Below are 15,850 nucleotides of genomic sequence, written 5' to 3'. Positions count from 1 at the left end.
TTTAAAATGTTTTAATTGGACCTTCAAAATATCTGTACCATAACCATTAGCTTGAGCGTAAATGCTATCTCAAATATGACATTGATCATTTTTTAAAATGCGTAGATCAATTTGTAAATAGAGTGCACAAATGTATATTTTTTACAATTGAATCATCCTTGTCACATTTGAATTGCATTTAATGACTAAATTGATGGCTAAGCTGACAGAATATCCTAATCGATACAATTGAAGACTTAATTAGAAACTTTTGAAGTTTAAGGATCAATTTAGAATCTCGGTGATAGTTTGGGGACATTTAGTTCAATTCACCATTTTTATATGTGATCCATAGTTTGATTCGATTATACTGGTGTAAGAAATGAGTAATGAAATGGATCTTAACTAATTATTTTGTGTTTGGTTGCAACTTGCAATGGGTGTAGGGGAAAATCAGCATATGAAATGGGCAATGAGATTGAGAGTGGCTCTATTTCTAGCTCAAGCGCTTGAATATTGTAGTTGTAGGGGAAGGGCTTTATACCATGACCTTAATGCTTATAGAATCTTGTTTGATCAGGTAATTTCGATCTTTATCATCCTTATTTGAACCTAAAACCTTACTGCATATGTTCACTTTGAATTTTGTGGTGTTTATCTTTAGCTGTTTGTTTCTTGATAGGACGGTAATCCCAGGCTCTCGAGCTTTGGCCTTATGAAGAATAGCAGAGATGGAAAAAGTTATAGTACAAACTTGGCTTTTGCCCCTCCAGAATACCTAAGGACCGGTAAATATATGCTAAACAGATAAAGTTTATGGAACTCTTTTACATATTGCAATAGTCCATCCATAAGGGTATATCAATTAAGCTTAGTATGTATGTTAGGTTCTCATACCACATGGAATTAAAGTCTCTTTAGCTGAGTTTAGGCGCCTTATTTTGACAGGAAGGGTTATACCAGAGAGTGTAGTTTACAGCTTCGGTACCCTATTACTTGATCTTCTTAGTGGCAAGCATATACCACCGAGCCATGTGAGTTTTCTCTTCTGAAATCTTTTCTATAGTGATTGAAGAAACTACTCGAACTGTGGATATCCAAACTGCATGGTAGGATGGCCTTAGGAGATAATTTAAATGCTTAAATGCTGGATTGTTATCATCGTCACAGGCACTTGACCTAATACGTGGTAAGAATTTTCTGATGCTAATGGACTCATGTCTGGAGGGCCAATTTTCAAATGATGATGGGACTGAAATAGTCCGCTTAGCTTCTCGCTGTTTGCAGTATGAACCTCGTGAGAGGCCAAATATAAAGTCTCTTGTAACTGCTCTTACTCCGCTTCAGAAGGGAACTGAGGTATGCTCATATTATTCCTCACTATTATACCTTCAAATAGAGACCTTGCTATGCTCTGTTAGTATAATTTATAATCAGTCTCTTTCAGATTTTGCTGGCAGATAGGACCCTCCTCTGTAATTTTTGTGAATAATGTACTTGACACTAGCTTGAAGCTTTATGGTAGGGGTAAAGTGTAGCTTTTCTTTAAAACATTGTGTGCTGAGGCCAGTTTCATTATTCTGCTACACGTAAGTATGCGACTAGTTGAATTAACCATTGCTCCCTTACCTTTTCTATGTAACAGGTTCCATCACATGTTTTGATGGGCATTTCACATGAAACAACGTCCTTGAAGCATACAATGTCACTAACACCTCTGAGAGAAGCATGCTCAAGAATGGATCTTACTGCAATACACGAAATACTGGAAGAGATCGGATATAAAGATGACGAGGGAACTGCAAATGAGGTTAGCAATCCATATATTATATGTTGTTTCAAATCTGAGTCACTGGTGAATTCACAAAACAATTTTTAGTAAGACACGAACTCAATAAATATAATAATGTTCTTATTGTCTTCATTGTTGGCAGTTTTATTATTCAAGCTGCTAGAAGAAGAGAATTGCGTTATTTACTTTCTTTAGCATCATCAAAATCATATAAGTGAACTTTTTACATGTATTGATAAAATTGCTTTATGCTAAGTGGCATTGTATTTTGCTACTTTGTAGCTTTCTTTCCAAATGTGGACAGATCAAATACAGGAGACCCTAAATTCGAAAAAAAGCGGCGATACTGCTTTCTGAGCAAAAGACTATGGAACAGCCATCGAATGTTACACTCACGTAAGTCTTGTTTACAATTGGGCAATCTGCAGAACCATTTCATTGTCTGCAATCAAAATTCTCAGTACCTTTGGATAATTTCAACAATAGGCCTAATTGTTTTAACAATGCGCCTTGTGTTAGTTCATTGATAGCGAGACAATGGTATCGCCAACCGTGTTAGCAAGACGGTGCTTGTGCTACATGATGAATGATATGCCACAAGAAGCCCTTGGAGATGCCATGCAAGCACAGGTAATATCTCCGGAGTGGCCCGCAGCATTCTACCTCCAAGCAGCTGCTCTGTTTAGCCTTGGGATGGACAATGATGCCAAGGAAACCCTAAAAGACGGTACAAACTTGGAAGCCAAAAATCATAGAAACTGAAACTGTCTAAAATATCCTTATATCTTCCCGTCTTATGTCACCCTTTCGCATTTTTTTGCCAATTTGGTTAAAGATTGGAGCAATGTAATTGAGATTATTTGCAGTTAACAAGCAAGTTTGATGTGTTATTTATCAAAAAGCAATGGTGTTTTTATGGATGAAAGCTTGGTTTATAAGAAGTTTTGATTAGCTGTTCCAAACAAAGATAAATTGCTAATGTCGATTGCAGGACTTAGCCTTGTTTTACATTTTAAACGAATTCAAGATGGGAGGAGGATGACAATGACTCTGTTTTACATCGGAGGCCGACCACCAGCACTGAGCATCTGACCAATCATGCTATTCACCTACAAAACACGAAAGGTTGTGCGTATAAGTGCCAAATGTCAGCCACCAAACTAGGAAATAAACACAATGATAAACGATTCTAAAGGCAAAGCGTCATAAGTATCCAAACCAAGCATAGTTCGAACCAAACAAGAAAGCTGAATTATAGAAACCTTTTGCCAAGCATATCGGCCATAAATACAACACAACGTAAAATTAGTACAAGTCATGCTTAAAAGTTCAATAAAACATGCATATGAAAATCTACGAAACCTAAGTTTACCTGCCAATACTTAGAAACGCAGCGATCAATGCAACTGTTTTCCCCCATGTTTAGCTCAGATTCCTTGTACCTAAAGCAGAATTGCATTGTCAAGGACATTGTATCTTTTTAGGGAGAAACATTAACCCTTTACCAAGTCTAAATCAATTAAATAGATAGATCAAAACAACAAGAAACACGGTGTTGGGACTACTCGTACCTTTTATCAACACACTTGTTGAAACATGTTTGTGCAAGCCTGAGCGACATTCACAAAACCATGCTGAATTCAGAAATTCAAGGATTGGTGGCATAAAAGCATGCAAAGTAACAGAAAATACTGCCACACTATTGATAACACAGAAGCAAACCGGGCCATTGAGGTCCTCTTTCAAGTTCTCTACTAAGAAATTTTCCTTGCTCAGCAGATAATATCGAGCATACAGGGAGTTTTACACGGCGAAACGAAGGTTACATGCATTTCGCATAGCAATTATGACATTTCTTGTTTAACCCTAAACATATTCATCAAAATTTGGGCAATTCTGCCTTACCTGTTAAAAAGTTCTACCCTATATTCCATCTCTGTTTCCGCCATGCCAAAGGCCTGCAATGTGCTCAAAACATGAACTGTAAATCACCCGGATCGGAAAAATAGAAAAACAAGAAACACAGATAAATACAATCACAATTCACAATCTTTCAACAAAAACCCAAAACGAAATGAATCTCAAAACACCATTTCCAGTCAGTTCCATTACAAACAAACACCTTGATCCATTGAGACTAGCGGTGACCCAAACATTACTTCAACACTCCGAACTCAATAAAACAAAAAGCCCAAACCGATCAATGGAAAAAGATCAAGTCTTTCTTCAATTCAAGAGTACTAATTCGAAGCAAAGTTATTTAAAACTATGGGGGAAAAAAAGAGAGAGCTCAGCTAACCTGCTCTTTGTCTATTCCAGCTGGCATGTTGTTGGCAGCCATTACAGCCCTGACCCTGAGCAACCAACAAGATCCATAATTTCAAGGGAAAGCATTTAAACAATATCAGAGACAGAATAAATATATATTTACTTACAAGAATTTCCTCTGATTGGATCAAAGTTTTGTTTTCGTTAGGGTTTAAGGATTCGCCGAAACAAGGAAATGGCAGCAGAAGTTTTCTTAGTTATTTACTAGGATTGAAATTAGGGTTTTAGGAATCGCTCTACCACTCACTTTTTACTACAATATGCCCCTCACTAGGGGTGTGCATAATTCGGGTAAAACCGAAAAAATTCGGTTAACCGACCGAATTCGGTTAATCGGTCGGTTAACCGAATTTTTTCGGTCGGGGGTCGGTTAATTTTTTTATGATTTTTCGGTTAACGGTTAATTCGGTTCGAAACCGGTCGGTTAACCGAAAATTTTCGGTTAACCGAAAAAATTAATAAATAAAATTATCCAACCCAACCCAAACTCAATTACCCAACCCAATAAAACTAAAAACTAAAGTTTACCCAATTACCCAATCCAATAAAACTAAAACTAAAAGACAACCCAATTTACTAAAGTCTAAAACTCAATTTACTTTAATAATTTATAAATTTTTTAAATTTTAAAAATAAAAAATAAAAAAATTCGGGTATTTTTCGGTAATTCGGTTAATTCGGGTAATTCGGGTAATTCGGGTAATTCGGGTAATTTTTAACCAAAAATAAAAAATACATAATTTTCGGTTAATTCGGTTAACCGACCTTATTAACCGAAAAAATTTCGGTTATGTTAAATTTTTTAAAAAAAAAATCGGTTCGGTTAACGGTTAAAATTTTTGGAAGGTCGGTTAATTCGGTTATAGTAATTTCGGGTCGGTTAACCGAATGAACACCCCTACCCCTCACTATACTTCCTAAACTCCAATTAATTTTTTCTTCTAATTTAAAAATTAGGAAAATAATTAAGTATAATATTACAATAGTTAAGAAAATATAGATTCCAACTTACTTAATTAAAATATAATAGACAAGAAAAATAGCATGAGTACAACATTTGAAAAATAAATATTTATATAAAATAATTTATTGACATATAAAAATGGTATAATTTGATGACACTTTGAACACACAAAACTAACAAAAAAATTAATCACAAAATTTAAAATAGAAAAAAATTAACTTGAAAAATTATTAAATTTATCAAAATCTGATAACCTATTTTTATGAATATTATAAAATTATTAAATCACTAATTTGAAGCTAATGATAAGCTATTGATATACACACTTTTTTTAAAAATTTATTTATAAATAATTAAATAAATGGTAAATTAAATTAAAAGCCTGGTTTGTAATTTACGTAACTCCTTTTTCTCAGTTCTTTTTATTTGGAAAAAAAAGAGAGAGAGAGAGAGAGAGAAGGTGTTAAAGCTTTAGGGTTTTGCAGGCGGGTAAGTTAAAGAGAATTTGTGCTTCTCTTTTTCTTTTGATTTTTTATTTAAAAATATGTTTTCCCAATGATTATTGGGTTAAATTTCATCCTTTTAATAGTTTTGTTTCTTGGTTTGGAGATTTAGAAATTGGATTAAAGGAAACAATGGAACACGGGTCTTTCACTGATAATAGTGCTGCCACTTTTTCTTTAACTGATGAGGATCATACCATAGCTAACGCTGTTAGATTCACTTTGAATCAAGAGTCAGTTCACTCACCTCTGTTTTTGGCTTTGATTCATGCTGGGTTTTATTTGTTTTAAGTGATTGTATTGAAAGTGGAAGCTATCATTTTTATGTTGTGCAGCCCAAGGGTTACATTCTGTGGCTACAGTATTCCTCATCCTTCTGAGGCTCGAGTTAATATTAGAGTTCAAACCACTGGTAAACTCAATATAACACTCTTTTTCAAGTACTTTGGTTGGGTTCAAGTTCCTTTAGTTGTTCAATGTGAAAATTTGCAGGTGATCCAGCAAGAGAGGTATTGAAAGATGCATGTCAAAATCTGATGTTGATGTGTAGGCATGTGAGGAGCACTTTTGACAAGGCTATTGAAGATTTTAAAGCAAGCAATGCTGTGAAGGCCATGAAAATTGATTCACAAGACAGTAGTGGTGATGATTCAGAAGAGAGTGAATGAAAATGATTTCCTGCTATCTATCTTTCACATCTTAAGACTATCATGTGGTCATTGGCTCAATCTGAATTACTTTTTTTTGTTATCATATCGAAAGCTTTTCATTTGATATCTCACTTATCATCAACTATTTTGATTGGATTTGCAAACTAGAGTTGCCTATGCAAGCTATTCGGTTTACCTTGCTTGCACAAACCTATTTATATTTAAGGAATGAGTTAGGGAGAATGCAATAGCATGTTGTTAGCATCCACTATTTCAGGCTTTGGGGATTTTCTGTTTGGTTTCATCAAGTTCGGAGTTGTTTTTCCTGGGTTCAACAAACGTGGTATGGATCTCCAACAGCACTTTTGAACTCTGATTATCTTCTTGGGAGCGTCCTCAGCCTGCTTGCTAGCCTTCATTAAGCATCGATAAACATCAACTACCATTTTATAACAGGTAAATGCAGAAATCATATCTATTCCTTCAGTTATCAATTACAAATTCTGGGATTACACATGTGCATATGCTCCACAATCAAATACAACAACAATACACAATATTCTTATGCACATTTCCGCACAAACTATAATATTTCCTGTCTTCTACATTAAGATTGCCTCACGGTGGTTTGAACACTTCTAAAACCAAAATGGAACCATACAATCAACTAACCGAATGATTGAGTTTCGGTTTGCATTTGTTTTCCAGAACCTATAAAATCTTTCACTGCTTGCTAGAAACCTCTGAAGTTATTTGAAATTGTGTTTAACTTCATTGGGCTCATTGCTTCGGTTGTCTCTTCCGGTACCAAATCATTACACATTTGTTTCTTCCATTGACAGAGCTCCTAACTCAACAAAAAACCAGTAGTTTTCCAACCAGGGATCAAGAGTGTCAAGGGAATAAACTCTATCAAAATGACATCAGAAAAGCATGAGACCGGACAAAGAAATCAATAGCTCATACACAAGTCTACTTGCCAATTTCACTGGAATGGAAAAATATCATCTAAACTGAGCAACCATAATAAGCAGGACCCCCCCCCCAACCCCATGGTTAAACCCTAAAATTCTAATTTCTAACCAATATGACACTGTCTACCAATATAAATATTTCCTCCTTAGTGATTAATAGATTACAGCAAAGGACCATCCCTCTTTGTTAACGATTCCCCATGCTTTGCAATGCCTCTATGCACCCTTCAACCTTAGGAAAGTTCGCCTGAAATTTTCAAATGGCATGAAGGTCTCCATCTTGGCAACCGGTAATAATCAAAATGATTTCTTTTGTACGTTTTATTAACAAGCCAAAATTCTAAGTGAAATTCACAAGAATTTTAAAAAAATTAACTTGATGAAACACCTCGGCTCTATTAACATCATCTTTTTCATGATTAGTATTTTGGTTTTTGATCAGCTCAATATATAGATTGCCAACTTGGTTTTTGATCATCTTTTTCAAGGCGCTCGAGATATAAAGAGCAAATGAAACAAAAAAAGTTACTTAGAAACTTGAAAGGAGTAAAGTACATAAACTGCGCATGCTTTGCTAAGTATTGAGCATGAAAAGCTCAAGAAAAAAGTTCACTTAGAAACATAAATGCAACAACAGTCACAGCATAATGACTATTTCTTTCAGCAACTGGAAGTTGAGATTAGAATTTGCCCAACTGGCATAAAGTTTTTCCTTCCTAATCCTCGTACTCCGCTTCCTCTTCCTCATACTCATCTTCATCAGCTGTTGCATCTTGGTATTGCTGATACTCCGAGACCAGATCATTCATGTTGCTCTCTGCCTCAGTAAACTCCATCTCATCCATGCCTTCTCCTGTGTACCAATGCAAGAAAGCCTTCCTCCTAAACATAGCTGTAAACTGCTCACTTACACGCCTAAACATCTCCTGAATGGATGTTGAATTGCCGATAAATGTGGATGCCATCTTGAGGCCTGTGGGTGGAATGTCACAAACTGTTGACTTCACATTGTTAGGAATCCACTCAACAAAGTAGGAAGAGTTCTTGTTCTGAACATTCAACATTTGCTCATCCACTTCCTTAGTGCTCATTTTGCCACGGAACATAGCCGATGCAGTCAAGTATCTGCCATGTCGTGGATCAGCTGCACACATCATGTTCTTTGCATCCCACATTTGCTGGGTTAGCTCAGGAACTGTCAGGGCTCTGTACTGTTGGGAGCCTCTTGAAGTGAGTGGAGCAAAACCCACCATGAAGAAATGAAGCCGAGGAAATGGGATGAGATTCACAGCAAGTTTCCTTAGATCAGAGTTGAGCTGACCAGGGAATCGTAAGCAGCATGTAACCCCAGACATTGTTGCAGATATCAGGTGATTCAGATCACCAACTGTCAAAGAACAAAAAGAAAACAGCAAACTGTAAGAATTCAAAGATCCCCAAGCTAAAATAAACAGATCCTAGTTATTACCAACTCAATTTTTGCCTTTCAGGAAACTATTTTTATTCCTAGGCCAGATCATAAGGCAAAATCCTACATCCACTAGGTAGGAAAAGCACTAAAACATGAAACAAGAAAACAATTCACAGATCAAATGAAACAATGTAAGAACTCTGAAGATCCCCAAGCTAAATAAACAGATCCCAGTTCTTACTAACTCGAATTTAACCTTTCAGGAAATTATTGTCATTCACAACCCAGATCAGCAACGATTGAACGGTACTAAAATTGCAAATAAAATGCATGGTTCTGAACCTTTGCTACCACGTTAAAACCATACAAACAGAGTCTAATAAAAGATATTAAATGAAAAAGGACTAAATCTGGGGAAGACTTACAGCTGGGAGTGGTGAGCTTAAGTGTCCTGAAACAAATATCATACAAGGCCTCATTATCGAGAACCATGCACTCATCAGCGTTTTCAACCAACTGATGAACTGACAAAGTAGCATTGTAAGGCTCCACGACGGTATCAGAGACCTTAGGAGATGGGAAAACAGAGAAGGTCAACATCATCCTATCTGGGTATTCTTCCCTTATCTTCGATATCAAAAGTGTTCCCATTCCAGATCCAGTTCCTCCTCCCAAAGAATGACAAACCTGAAACCCTACAAAGAACCAAAGCAACAGAATACACCATTTAAACACCAATTATTTACACAATAAGTTAAAAAAGTTCACTTTCCCTCAGATCTTTCATTTACCTTGAAGGCAATCACAGTTTTCGGCCTCTTTTCGAACAACATCTAAGACAGAGTCGATTAACTCAGCACCTTCAGTGTAATGGCCTTTAGCCCAGTTGTTACCAGCACCGGACTGACCGAAAACAAAGTTATCGGGTCGGAAGATCTGGCCGACGGGACCAGATCTGATGCTGTCCATGGTACCGGGTTCAAGATCCATGAGGACGGCACGAGGAACGAATCTACCACAACTGGCTTCATTGTAGTAGACATTGATTCTCTCGAGTTGAAGATCCAAGTCTCCTTGGTAACGACCGGTGGGATCTATGCCGTGTTCTGAGCAAACCACTTCCCAGAACTTCGCTCCGATCTGGTTGCCGCACTGGCCACCTTGAATATGAAGGATCTCACGCATTTTGATTTGTGAAGAGAAGGAGAAACTGAAATTTTCTAAAGAAAAAAATGTAGGAAATTTAGAGAAATGGGTGGATGAGAGTTGCTGCAGGGTATAAAATTGAAAAGGAAAATGAGAGAGAGCTAGGGTTTATATATTTTAAAAGATGGAAGAGATAAGATTGATTTATTTTCATAAAAAATTATTTATTTTTTGTTTAATTTTTCCCCAGTCCCTTTACTCGTTGAACTGTTGAAATTTAGTCCATTTTTTATTTTCGTAAATTTAATTATATAACATTTTAATATTTTAATATTTGGTTTAAAAATTAAATTTCTGTTCGTAAATTATATTCAAATTTAACCAAATTTAAATAAAATTATTAATTTTAATTTAATTTTTAAAATTCACAATTAAAAAATTAAGTTTCTGAAATTAAAAACCAAAAGATTGAATTTTAAAAGTTTGAAAAGTATAAGGACTTGAGATAGAATTAGGCTTTTTTATTAATGATGGGGGAGGTTACGAGGTACGGGTAACGGGCAGAAAAAGGCAACGGCTAGAAGCGGGAGTGAAATAAGAAGGAGGAATTTTTAAAATTCAAAAAATTTTAAGAGACAGCTGGATGGCATTGTCGGGTAGCTGAAACAAAATTCAAATTACGAGGGTGGCGCCTTCTACCTCTACCTTAAAACACAGCTGGCAAGTCCCAATTGCATGTCCCTTACCCCCATCAATATCGACTCTTTTTTATTTTATTGTAAGTATAAATTATCACTAACCAACTTTTATAATTATTTTTCATACAAATTTTCTAAAATGTTTTATAGTTTTGGGGCAAAACACTAAAAAAAGTTCAATTTTTAAAAAATTTATTGAAATTGTCCCAATAAATAATTATTTACCGGAATGGTCCTATTTTCTCGAAAGCGCGTCCACGTCAGCGCGATGTCAAGGGACGTGGCAGGAAAATGCGTCACTGAGGAAGCGTTTTGCCTACGTGGACAAAAATCGCTCCCTTAAGGGCGCGCTTTATGTCCAAGTAGGCAAAGCGCTCCCTCAAGGACGCGTTTTGCCTGTGTCTCCTGCGGTAGGGTTTTGGGTTATTGGTTTAGGATTAGGGTTAGAGTTAGGGTTTTGGTATTTTTAAGTTTAGGGTTTTAAAGAAAAAATTAAATAAATAAGGGATTAGGGTTTAGGTTCTGTCAATTAAATTAATTAAAAAATTTTTAAAATTGGATTAGTTTTCGTGTTTATTATTTTTTAAGAAAAAATCAATTAAATTAGGGTTTAGGGTTACTTGAGTAATTTAATTAAAAAATTTTAAAAATCAGATTAGGATTTAGAGTTAAGGGTTTTTAAAGAAAAATTAAATAAATTAGGGTTTAGGATTTTTTTAATTATCGAGCCCATTTAGGTAAATTTTTTAAAAATTGGGTTTTTTTTAGTTTTTGCCTGGTTACTTGAGTAAATTAATTATAATTTATAATAAATTAGTTTAGGGTTTAGTGTTTAGAGTTTTTAAGTAAAAACTTAAATAAATTAGGATTTGGGGTTTACGGTTACATAATTAAATTATTAATTTAAAGAAGCTCCCATGTGGACGCTCTTTTGCTACAGTGGCTCCTGAGAAAATAATTTCGAGTAGACGTTTCTGAGCAAACAGTGTCAAAAATGCTTTAAGCAAGATACTTTGTCAGCAGAAGTACTGAAAAAAGCTTCTACGTGGACGAGCTTTTGCTACAATAGCTCTTGAAAAAATAATTTCGAGTAGACGTTTCTGAGCGAACAGTGTCAAAAATGCTTTAAGCAGGATGCTTTGTCAACAGAAGTACTGAAAGAAGCTCCCACGTGGACGCGTTTTTTGCTACAGTAGCTCTTGAAAAAAGCTCCCGCGTGGATGCACTTTTGCTACATTGGCGCATGGCCTAAGGCTATAAATAAGGTAAAAATTTTCCTCATATTGCATAAGTTACTTACAACAAAAGAAATTTAGAGAGTCTAAGAAGGATAGAAATTGAAGATGAGTGAACGTATTAGTGTTGTTATTTACTATGATAGTGAGGTTTGCCACACTGAGAACGGTGTTATTTTTTTGTCGGAGAATACAGTGTGACTGGTTTTTAACCAGAACATAGATTTGACAGAACTTCGTAAAAGAATTAGGCATAAAATATCCAGAACGACGCCAATGAAAGTTCTGTTTATTACGTATCGATTTTGTTCTTCTGTCGATCCGGTGACATATGACTCGTTCGACATAAAATGTGCTCGTAGCTTGGAGGCAATGGTGCAGACTTATCTCGCTAGTGGAGCACCGTATATTGAGTTATATGTACAATTTACATCGTCAAATGATGCACCTGCGACTAGTGTTCGAGAGGTATACGCGACCCCTGCCCGACACTCGGTTAGTGGGTTACAAAACACGGAGCGACCTATGTTTGGTAGCAGTGTGGAATACACAACCCGTGCAAGACACTCTGTCGGTGGATGGGACATGCACATTGGTGGGTCGATATTTGATACTGGAAATACGTACTGGAGAACGGCATCAACTTCTACTGGTTGACAATCTACATCCAATTGGGGACGTTATGAAACGCCCAGAAGAAGGGATGATGTACTCCCTGCGATGTCCACCGGTGAGCGGACCTCGTACGTTGTAGATGATGGTGGGTTAGAAGATGACTCTGATGTGGATCCACCTCGAGAACCCGGGCCCAATGGTGCAGAAGTTGGATTATTTTCTGAACTGAAGCCTATTCCAACCGAACCTGAAGATGTTGAAGAGGGTTTAGATGAAGAAAAAGATCCACAATTCAGGGCATACTCACCTCCAGCCCACATGCATAATGTCGATCTATCTGCAGATGATGAGTTAAGAGTTTCTAAACCTACACACCGATTGCATGATCGTACAAGTTTGGTACTGGATTCGGGTGAAATTGAAGTTGGTAATCAGTTTTCCAACAACGATAGTTTTATTGGTGCTTTGAAACAACATAGCATCAATAACGGCGTTAACTACCACGTCGTTAAGTCCAAAACTGATAAGTTTGAGGCGAAGTGTGCAGTGCAAGATTATACATGTTCATGGAAAATCTACGCCTCATTAAGGAAAAAGGACAGAGTTGTGGGAGACTAAAAAGTACAAAGGTCCACATACATGTGTTGCAGGTACAGTATTTAGGGTTTCTGAATAATACTGTTATTATGTAATGTTGCATTACTTAATGTACTCCATTTATAGGTATTTTACAAGATCATCCCAAGATAGATTCAGCTATGTTAGCTAGCTTGATACTGCCCACGGTGAAGGCAGATCCCATAACTTCAGTACCGGTGTTAATTACCAATATTTGTAGCCAAATGGGGTATACGCCCTCTTACCGCAAGGCTTGGATAGCTAAGCAGAAGGCGTAGGAGAAGATGCATAGTGGGTAGGAGGCTTCATATAATGAAATATGGCAGTGGTGTCATGTCCTAGAGAGATACGTCCAAGGTTGCTTAACGGACCTTCAAACTGAACATGCGTACTACAACGACTGATTGCTACGTGGATGCCAAGTGTTCAAACGCCTATTTTGGACCTTTAAGCAATGTCGAGACGCATTTTCATACTGTAAACCATTGGTACAAATTGACGGTACATTTATGTTCGGTAGATATACGCATCGGCTATTGGTAGCAATGACACAGGATGGCAGTGGGATAATTCTTCCACTTGCGTTTGCAATAACTCCGGGGGAGTCAGCTCATGACTAGGATTTCTTTCTATCTAGGTTAAGGAGGCATGTGTGCCCCCAACCTGACATCTATGTAATTTCAAATCGGGACACCGTCATACTAGCTATAATTGATCGACAGGGAAGCTTATGGCAGCGCACACACCATCGATATTACTTAAGGCACGTTGTTTCCAACTACCATAGGCAATATCCATCTAAGAGTAAATGACGACAAGTGACCAACATGAGTATTTAGTCTCAATTAATATAATTTCGTTTGTCATTTTTAATTTATTCTAATTGAAAGAGTGGTATGTAATATTCACTATGAACTTATATTGGCAGGGTATAAAATAAATAAAGATTGTTTTCATGAGATGTTGGTAGTTTTACGTTCAATTAACGGTGAAGGCGTGGACTACCTTTGCAACATACCTTTCGTACAGTGGGCACAAGCATACGACGGCGGCCTACGATATGGTCATATGACCTCAAACCTGGTTGAATGCATAAATTTCGTTCTAAAAGGAACGCACTATCTATTGATAACATTGGTTGTGCGAGAGACATATTTTCATTTAGCGGCGCTATTTCCAAAGCGAGCAGGGAGTTATGCAGGCCAGATGCAGGGAGGCCATGTGTGGTGCAGTAAGGTAGTGCAAGAAATTAACAAGGCCAATGCGCGGGCGAACACCATGCACACAGTCTGTCACGATCGAGACAACTTATGATTTCACGCGACAGAGTTTGACAGACCGCACCAAGGTGTTATTAGCGGGCAATATCGGGTACACTTGCGAAATAAGTCTTACGATTGTGGGATGTTTGACGCACTTCGTTATCCATGCGCTCATGTAATTATAGCTTGTCAGAATCTCCGTCTGGATCCGATGAGTTATGTCGACAAAGTCTACAAATTAGAAAACATGTACAACGTCTAGAGACGCGTATTCCCACCGGTCCCAGATGAATGTAAGTGGCCGTCTGTATTGCTTGCTCCCTTTAAGCTGTTACCGGATAGAGAATTACGTCGCAAGCCAAAGGGTCGACCTTGCTTGACTAGAATACGTAACAATATGGATATCCGAGAAACAGTCAGTCAACATAAGTTGTGCGGATGGTGTAGGAACCCAGGCCATACAAGCCGATCATGCCCAAATTGCAATAGTTAAACGTTATTATAAAAAACTTTGTATTATTTATATTTTTAAAATAAAAAATTACCTTATTTAAAACTTTATTGTATAGAATTTCGATTATATTAAAAATATTAAAGTAAATTATAATTACTTTATTCAACATATTGCCTTATTTAAAAGAATTTCTATTATATTAAAAATGTAAAAGTAAATTTCTATTTTAGTACATGAAATAATATAGAAGAATTTCTATTTTATTACATCAAATAATATCAAATTATTCAAAATGTTTGTACAAATATATTAAAATAAAAATCAATTTCTGTGTCCGCCGGAGTCAGTGCCAAGGCGGCCGTCGACGGTTACGTGCTGGATTCCTCCTTTGTCCAGCTTCCGACAGGGGTTGTGGTTGCTCCGGTGGGGATTTTGGTTCCTCCAGTAGGGTATCTTATTGTCGGTGTTAGGACGATGAGCCACATTGATAGAATAGTGACTGTGTAGGTGTTTGCATCACCAACGGCGAAGCTGTTTGAAACTCATACGGTGACGGCGATTAGTAAAAAGAAGAGCTCTCCGACAGCCCCTATTGCGATCTCTCGTGCGACATTGGCACGTACATCGGTAGTTCACTTGGCGAAATGAAAAATGGAAATAAACCGGGCCATTGACTCCAACCTGCCATATGATTAGAAAAAGGAAACATATAAGGTTTAGGATACATAAAAGGGCTAGGATACGCACCTGGCATCATCTGAAAAGGCTGTGCTGTGGATATCGTCAGTTGAATTGCTAGGTCGGGTGGCTGTGTCGATCCTCTCGCTGGGCCTGGTGATTGAATGGCCGCTGATGATAGGCCAGGTGAATGTTTGGGCCTCGTTGATGGGCATGCGTCGTCGTCCCTTTTTCTTGGATTTAAAGGGCCACGTCGTTCCCTTTGAACACGTAATTGTTGTTGCCTCTCATCTGCCGACAGTAAATACGGCTTTCTATGAATCCTAAAGCATGGCATGTATTCCGGCACGTACGCTAACTCAGGAAGGATGACTGGTTCCCGAGTAGGTATATAATCATACCGATCTTCCCACATTTGGATGTAGTGTGACCAGAATCTCAGCCAATCCGTATGCAATTACCGTATGTCGATTTTGTGATGATCATCCAACACCTCAGGTGCCAAGCGGATCAGTTGTCAGAATCCAAATTGCCGTAATACTC

General features: G+C 37.2%; 3 protein-coding genes and 1 pseudogene across 4 annotated transcripts; 2 read left to right on the top strand and 2 right to left on the bottom strand.

Moving 5' to 3' along the window:
* Nucleotides 1-361: 361 nt before the first annotated feature.
* Nucleotides 362-2,687, top strand: LOC107950224 (serine/threonine-protein kinase BSK5-like; annotated as a pseudogene).
* Nucleotides 2,638-4,365, bottom strand: LOC107950226 (mitochondrial import inner membrane translocase subunit TIM10). The gene is made up of 6 exons (XM_016885040.2): nucleotides 4,207-4,365; nucleotides 4,071-4,125; nucleotides 3,677-3,729; nucleotides 3,343-3,381; nucleotides 3,144-3,213; nucleotides 2,638-2,880 (listed from the first exon to the last, which is right to left on the bottom strand). Exons 2-6 carry the CDS (start codon nucleotides 4,110-4,112, stop codon nucleotides 2,827-2,829), a joined length of 258 nt encoding a protein of 85 aa, XP_016740529.1. The 5' UTR covers nucleotides 4,113-4,125; nucleotides 4,207-4,365; the 3' UTR covers nucleotides 2,638-2,826.
* Nucleotides 4,366-5,439: 1,074 nt separating this feature from the next.
* LOC107950223 (DNA-directed RNA polymerases I and III subunit RPAC2) lies at nucleotides 5,440-6,480 on the top strand. Of its 2 annotated transcripts, none has more exons than XM_016885039.2 (4): nucleotides 5,440-5,552; nucleotides 5,679-5,799; nucleotides 5,902-5,978; nucleotides 6,059-6,480. In XM_016885039.2, exons 2-4 carry the CDS (start codon nucleotides 5,699-5,701, stop codon nucleotides 6,232-6,234), a joined length of 354 nt encoding a protein of 117 aa, XP_016740528.2. In that variant the 5' UTR covers nucleotides 5,440-5,552; nucleotides 5,679-5,698; the 3' UTR covers nucleotides 6,235-6,480. The 2 variants fall into 2 exon arrangements, with proteins under 2 accessions (XP_016740528.2, XP_040946196.1); XM_041090262.1 differs by having other exon boundaries at nucleotides 5,500-5,552; nucleotides 5,673-5,799.
* Nucleotides 6,481-7,732: 1,252 nt separating this feature from the next.
* Nucleotides 7,733-9,860, bottom strand: LOC107950222 (tubulin beta-8 chain-like). Its single transcript, NM_001327567.1, has 3 exons — nucleotides 9,393-9,860; nucleotides 9,027-9,296; nucleotides 7,733-8,577 (listed from the first exon to the last, which is right to left on the bottom strand). The coding sequence occupies exons 1-3, from the start codon at nucleotides 9,784-9,786 to the stop codon at nucleotides 7,907-7,909; spliced, it is 1,335 nt and encodes a 444-aa protein (NP_001314496.1). The 5' UTR covers nucleotides 9,787-9,860; the 3' UTR covers nucleotides 7,733-7,906.
* Between the last annotated feature and the right edge of the window lie 5,990 nt (nucleotides 9,861-15,850).

Source organism: Gossypium hirsutum, chromosome D03, assembly GCF_007990345.1.
Source record: "Gossypium hirsutum isolate 1008001.06 chromosome D03, Gossypium_hirsutum_v2.1, whole genome shotgun sequence".
NCBI classification, from domain to species: Eukaryota; Viridiplantae; Streptophyta; class Magnoliopsida; order Malvales; family Malvaceae; genus Gossypium; species Gossypium hirsutum.
The sequence above is the reverse complement of the archived record's forward strand: the minus strand, read 5'-3'. Positions and strand labels throughout refer to the sequence as shown.